General features: G+C 32.8%; 2 protein-coding genes across 2 annotated transcripts; one reads left to right on the top strand and one right to left on the bottom strand.

Annotated features, from left to right (window-relative positions):
- The first annotated feature begins 1842 nt into the window (after positions 1–1842).
- LOC25493353 (tetrahydrocannabinolic acid synthase) lies at positions 1843–3769 on the top strand. The gene has a single exon (XM_013601835.3). The coding sequence runs from the start codon at positions 1916–1918 to the stop codon at positions 3539–3541; it is 1626 nt and encodes a 541-aa protein (XP_013457289.3). The 5' UTR covers positions 1843–1915; the 3' UTR covers positions 3542–3769.
- A 570-nt stretch (positions 3770–4339) lies between these two features.
- Positions 4340–6883, bottom strand: LOC25493352 (tetrahydrocannabinolic acid synthase). The gene has a single exon (XM_013601834.3). The coding sequence runs from the start codon at positions 6578–6580 to the stop codon at positions 4943–4945; it is 1638 nt and encodes a 545-aa protein (XP_013457288.1). The 5' UTR covers positions 6581–6883; the 3' UTR covers positions 4340–4942.
- Between the last annotated feature and the right edge of the window lie 319 nt (positions 6884–7202).

The raw sequence follows: 7202 nt of genomic DNA, 5'->3' as shown, positions 1-7202 counted from the left end.
GTGAAATAGAAATACTAGAAACAGAAACAAAAAGATAATACAAATATACGTACCAGCATAAAGCTGTATATACGAGATCACGGGCAAAGGCAAATATATATATAGAAGAGATTTTAGTTCTCAAGTGTAGAAACACATTTCCCTATACGACATGAAAATCAGTGAGACTCATTTATCACTGCCACAATCACATGTCAACATTATTAGCTCTCAAAAGCAAAAAACAAAAAACCACAGCGTGAAAGTGTGCACTCCACTGAATAGTATGTTGTCACCTACCCAAATTAAAGGTGGCGTTTAACATGCACAAATCAATGATTTTGTGTATGATACCCAAGTAGCCTTCTACTTACGATAGTCGGTACTGCCTGTTTTCTATATTTTTATATATTTGACCACTTGAGTCTCAATAATTATATATGTTGTCTCAGTTATTTTTTGTCATTACTCAACTAAACACAAATCAAATAAATTCTTTTTTCTTTACCAACCAGCAACAACTATGTCTAACAATTTCACTTTCATTGATGGAACCAACAACACATCTTCCTCATCCACCCAACTTTTCTACGCCTCATCTTTTTTGACAAATTTTTTTGGGCATGAATCTTTCTTGTGTATCCCTTTATGCTACGAAAAAGGGAAGGGAGAAGATCACGTTAATGTAGATGAAGATAAATGGTTTATTAAATTTGGAATTTTAGGAAGAACTCCCAAATGATTGACGAACACCAAGCAATGAATTATAATGGATATAGGGTTCTCCATGAAGATCATAGAGTTTTCCCGTATCTAAAGCAGCGATTTAAAGCCAACCAATTTCTAGGTTTGTTTTATGATTTCTGGATTTTTATTTCTCAGATCTGGATTTTGCAGAAAGAACACCAAATTGTTGAAGATGAATGATTTTTTCTGAATCTGGGAATAGATACAAACAACAACATCCTCTGTGTGAAATGAAGCTTCATTTTTTTCCTAATAATTTCTTAATTTTCATGTAATTTTATTTAGTTTGGGTGAGTTAATCAATGAATATTTGTCATCTAGGAGTAGAAACAAACAACAACATTCTCAGGTTTCTTTACAATGAAGAATGTCATGAACATTAAACCTGTATTAAATGAATATTTGTTATCTTGAACCGAATAAGAAACATTTGATCATTCTAGTTAAAGGATATATACACATGATAAAGTTTCATGTTCTAAAAAAAAAATCTATTTTTTTCTCACAGTTGTTCTAATTCTAAATTAAAAAATGGTGGTGATACCCTTAGCTTTCCCTATATATATTAGAGTTGTATAATACTACTTTTATTTTTCTTTGAAAAAAAAATAATACTTTTATTTTCCATTCAAAATATGAATTATTTCTAAAAATAAATTATGAACGGTTTCAAAAAATAAAAACAATTTTATGAACTATTTTCCGATAAAAATTATTACTTTTTTAGTATTCAATATTTTTATTATTTTTACGTAATATTTTTTTCATAAATGAATCTATGCAATTCTATTACTGTTAGACACCATAAGGCAAATACCAACAATTGAACACCAGACTCATTAAACAAGTAACCATTCTTCAATCTTGGCCATTCAATTATTTAATAATATATTAATGGTGAAAAACTCATTTGTGTATGATACACAAAAAGTTTCACTTGTGCATTCTAAATGCCACCCAAATTAAAACCTAATCACAAATGATTTGGTTACAACTAAGTTTCAAAAAAATTATTTTCCAATTTGAAGTAAAGTTGATAACGAACTCATACCCTGCCCGACTTGTCTACCATATTAGATTTAATTAGCACGCTTTAATTTAATTAATCTATTATCCACACTACTACTAGAGAGAAATTATTTTATAAATTAATTTTCTAGCAGCATATGCATAACATAACCAACAAAAAATGATTCCTCTAAGATCATATTTGATTATTGTACTAATTGCTGTTTTCTTTTCATTCACATATTCTGCAATTGATACTACTAAACATGAAGAAAATTTCCTACAATGTCTCTATAGTTATTCACATAACTCAACTTCAATGTCTAAACTTGTGTACACCAAAACCAATTCCTCTTACTCATCAATACTCCAATTTACCACTCAAAATCTCAGATTTGCATCCAAAACAACACCGAAACCTCTTGTCATTATCACACCTAAACATATTTCCCAAATTCAAACAACCATAATCTGTTCCCAAAGACATGACCTGCAGATTCGAATCCGAAGCGGCGGCCACGACTTCGAGGGTCGGTCCTATGTTTCTGAAGTCCCATTTGTCATCATTGATTTCACATACTTCAGAGAAATTACAATAGATGTAGAAAAAAGAACTGCTTGGGTTCAATCTGGTGCAACACTTGGTGAACTTTACTACACAATTAGCCGAAAAAGCCGAAATCTTGGTTTTCCTGCCGGTGCTTGTCCTACTGTAGGTGTTGGTGGACACTTCAGTGGTGGTGGCTATGGAAACTTGGTGCGTAAATTCGGTCTTGCAGCTGATAATATTATTGATGCTCACATAATTGATGTGAAGGGTAGGTTTCTTGACAGAGAAGCAATGGGTGAGGATTTTTTTTGGGCTATTAGAGGAGGTGGAGGAGCAAGTTTTGGAGTCATAATTTCATGGAAGGTTAAACTTGTTCAAGTTCCATCAAGTGTGTCAGTGTTCAATGTGCCAAAAACATTGGATCAAAATGCAACAAAGCTTGTTCACAAGTGGCAGTTTGTGACAAGTACAATTGATGAAAACATAGCCATTTATGTTATCTTGCAAAGGGTAAATTTAAGTAAAAAAGGTAAGTCAAATTCAACAGTACAAGCTTTATTTCAAGCCTTGTTTCTTGGAAGTGTAGATAAACTCATTCCCTTGATGAAAGAAAAGTTTCCAGAACTTGGTTTGGTTAGAGAAGATTGTATTGAGATGAGTTGGATTGAATCGGTTCTTTACCTTTATGGATTTCCGAAAGGCGAATCACCTGAAATGTTGCTCAACAGAACACAAGCTGCAAAGGATATTTTCAAAGTAAAGTCTGATTTTGTGAGAATTCCCATTTCTGAAATTGGATTAGAAAGAATGTGGCGTATGTTTCATGAAGATGGTGCCAAAGATTCAATGGTGTATTTTTTTCCTTATGGTGGCATAATGAATAATATTTCAGAGTCTAAAATTCCATTTCCACATAGATATGGAAATTTATACCAAATTTTGTACTCGGTTCATTGGCATCAAGAAAGTGATGAGGTGGAAAAAATTAAAATGAATTGGATTAGAAAACTGTATAGTTTTATGGAACCTTTTGTTTCAAAGTCACCAAGAGCTGCATATATCAATTATAGAGATCTTGATATTGGGGTGAATAATAACAATGGATACACAAGCTACAAGCAAGCTAGTATTTGGGGTGTTAAGTACTTCAAGAACAACTTCAAAAGATTGGTAAAAGTGAAGACCAAAGTTGATCCTCTAAACTTCTTCAGAAATGAACAAAGTATACCTTCACATTTGTCCAAGGGACACAGATAGAATTCCTTGAAGCATCTAAGTTCATAATAGAGTAATGTAATATGCTTCGTTATTTCTCTTTTATGTGGTGAGTTTAATTCAAATTAGTTAAGAATAATAGTTTTCTTGTAGCGCAAGTAACTGTGTCGATAGAGTTAGTTTTCTGTTATAACAACTAGTTTGTTCGTGTTTTATTTCTGTTATGTACTTGAGCAATTATAGCTCTTTCAAGTGTTGAATAAATTGATGATGTCGATAAGAAAATTACAACTTAGTGATTCATTGAATATGACCGTGCATCCTATTTCTCCTTCATAAAACTCTCTAAAATTTTCTCCCTTTTTCTAATCTTCTTCATCTCTGGTGACAAAACCAGAAAGTGAAAAACAAGTGTGTCTGTGTGTAAGTGTAAAAGTGATTGATTGTGCTCTAACATTTTATATGTGTATTTTTTTTAATAAATAGAAGTTTAGGCAGTTTGTTTAGTTTTGAGTTTGTCATACAACCGCGTGTCCAACAGTGTGACCATCCCAATCAGTATTACCAACCGAGAACGATCATCTACGGCTCAAGATGATTCCTAAATCATGGGAATCATCTTGACCATCCATCTTATAATAGTTATACAAAATATTTAGAAATGAAGGAAATTTTTAATTTTTTATTAGTCTGTCCAAATAAACATATTTAGAAATGTAGGCAAATCAATTTAATCATTTGAAATGCCTACAATTTTAAACTCTCTAAAATTTTCAATTACACCATCCAAACATACTCTATGGGATACGATCAAACAGCAATAGACTAACAAAATCTATATTCAGGTAAACTCAATCTATTTCTTATGAAAGCATTTAAAATAGTCGGAGGAATGCTATCCCATCGATGATAAATGTCCATTTGCAGGCCAAGATTGGCAAGCCTATCAACACATTGATTTACTTCTCTGAAATTGTGAGATATAATAAATTGCGTACTACTAGTAATAGTGATATAAATGAGCCAACTGTTTCTTAAGTTCCAAGGAACTATAGAGCGAGATTTGAAGGCCATAGTCACCAATTGTAAGTATGTTTCAATCCACAGACAATGTCAACATTTTTTGTGAGCAAACTCAATTGCTAGCATAACACCCACCAATTCAGCATAGAAAGCATTATTGACATCTAGATTGCAAGCAAACTCAATTACTAGCATAACACCCATGGATTTTATTTTTTTGCTGTGTTACATCTTTTGTTTTACGGAAATTGATTCCTCAATTTTATTTTCCGCGGTCCATACCCGCACGCTCACCCACCTAAAACGTACTAAACGTTTTTGTGTAGCATTTTTGTGCCAAACTTTTATTTTTTAAAAACAATACAGAAATAAAAGAAAAATAAAAAAGCATATTGCATTATTCTATTATGACCTTATCTGCTACAAGGATTTCTTTATGTCCCTTGAACACATGAGAGAAGGTATACTCTGTTCATTTCTGAAGAAGTTTAGAGGATCAACTTTAGTCTTCACTTTTATCAATCTTTTGAAGTTGTTCTTAAAGTATTTAACACCCCAAACACTAGCTTGCTTGTAGCTTGTGTATCCATTAATATTATTCACCCCAATATCAAGATCTCTATAGTTAATATATGCAGCTCTTGGAGACTTTGAAACAAAAGGTTCCATATAACTGTACAATTTTCCAATCCAATTCATTTTCATTTTTTCTACCTCATCACTTTCTTGATGCCAATGAACTGAGTAATAAATTTGATATAAATTTCCATGTCTGTGTGGAAATGGAATTTCAGACTCTGAAATATTATCCATTATGCCACCATAAGGAAAACATATCACCATGGCATCTTTGGCACCATCTTCATGAAACATAGGCCATATTCCTTCTAATCCAACTTCAGGAATGGGAATTTTGACAAAATCAGATTTTACTTTGTAAATATCCTTTGCAGCAAGTGTTCTGTTGAGCAACGTTTCAAGTGGTTCGTCTTTCGGAAACCCGTAAAGGTAAAGAACTGATTCAACCCAACTCATCTCAACACAATCTTCTCTAACCAAACCAAGCTCAGGAAACTTCTCTTGCATCAAGTGTATGAGCTTATCTACTCCTCCAAGAAACAAGGCTTGAAATATAGCTTGTACTGTTGATTTTGACTTCCCCTTTATACTTGAATTTACCCTTTGTAAGATAACAGTAATTTCTAAGTTTTCATCAATTCTACTTGTCAAAAACTGCCACTTGTGAATAAGCTTTGTTGCATTGTGTTCCAATGTTTTTGGAACATTGAAGACTGTCACAATTGATGGAACTTGAACAAGTTTAATCTTCCATGAAATTATGACTCCAAAACTTGCTCCTCCACCACCTCTAATAGCCCAAAACAAATCTTCACCCATTGCTTCTCTGTCAAGAAACCTACCCTTCACATCAATTATGTGAGCATCAATTATATTATCAGCTGCAAGCCCGAATTTACGAACCAAGGTTCCATAGCCACCGCCACTGATGTGTCCACCAACACCTATAGTAGGACATTCACCACCCGGAAAACCAAGATTTTGGTTTTTTCGGTAAATTGTGTAGTAAAGTTCACCAATTGTTGCACCAGATTGAACCCAAGCTGTCCTGTTTTCTACATCTACTTCAATTTCTCTGAAGTTTGTGAGATCAAGGATGATAAATGGGACTTCAGAAACATAGGACCGACCCTCAAAATCATGGCCACCGCTTCGGATTCGAATCTGCAGGTTGTGGATTTGTGAACAGATTATGGTTGTTTGAATTTGGGAAATCTGTTTAGGTGTGATAATGAAAAGAGGTTTAGGTGTTGTGTTGGATGCAAATCTGAGATTTTGAGTTGTAAATTTGAGTATCGATGAGTAAGAGGAATTGGTTTTGGTGTACACAACTTCAGAGATTGAAGTTGAGTTATGTGAATAACTATAGAGACATTCAAGGAAATTTTCTTCATGTGTACTAGTATCAATTGAAGAAGATGTATATGAAAATAAGAGAGCAATTAGTAGAATAGTAAAATATGAGTTTAGAGGCATCATTTTTTTGTTTATGATGTTGTGTATATGATGCTGCAAATTTATAAACGATTTTGTAGTTTGTACTGTACTAGTAGGAGTGTAGGGAAATAGATTGACTGAAGTGTGCTAAATCAACTATAGTAAACTAGTCAGGCAAAATTTATAAGAAGTGAAGTTGCTAAAGTGGCATAAAGAAAGTGGACGACATCAATTATTTTGGGATCATACGTTTCATCCATGTTGTCATCTATAAGAAACATGTTTTAATCCTTAAAAACATGTTTTAGTTCGTAAAGACGACTAACTCAACTGACAATATTGATAATATAGAGTTGGACACCTTCACTCGGAACATTACAATATAAACATGTTTCCTATTTCAGCTATTGCTAGTGCAAATAAAAAAAATATGTTTCATATTCCATATTTTTTTCTTTCTTTCTAAACGTACATGTTTCATATTTTATATTAGTTATTATTGTTGAAACATCGTAATCCAATCCAATCAAATTCAGAAAAAAGGAAATAAATGTGTTTGTGATGTTTGATAATTTTGTCCGCCTCTTTAATCAACATCACTATACATAGTACGACAACGGTGTTATAATAAGAGACAAATGGGTAATTAACTGCAATTATTTTA

The sequence above is a fragment of the Medicago truncatula genome, chromosome 4 (assembly GCF_003473485.1).
Source record: "Medicago truncatula cultivar Jemalong A17 chromosome 4, MtrunA17r5.0-ANR, whole genome shotgun sequence".
Lineage (NCBI taxonomy): Eukaryota > Viridiplantae > Streptophyta > Magnoliopsida > Fabales > Fabaceae > Medicago > Medicago truncatula.
The sequence above is the reverse complement of the archived record's forward strand: the minus strand, read 5'-3'. Positions and strand labels throughout refer to the sequence as shown.

What these genes read in the sequence shown, in the direction of transcription:
- LOC25493353 (XM_013601835.3), top strand. Translation starts at nt 1,916, where the DNA reads ATGATTCCTCTAAGATCATATTTGATTATTGTACTAATTGCTGTTTTC.
- LOC25493352 (XM_013601834.3), bottom strand. Translation starts at nt 6,580, where the DNA reads ATGATGCCTCTAAACTCATATTTTACTATTCTACTAATTGCTCTCTTA.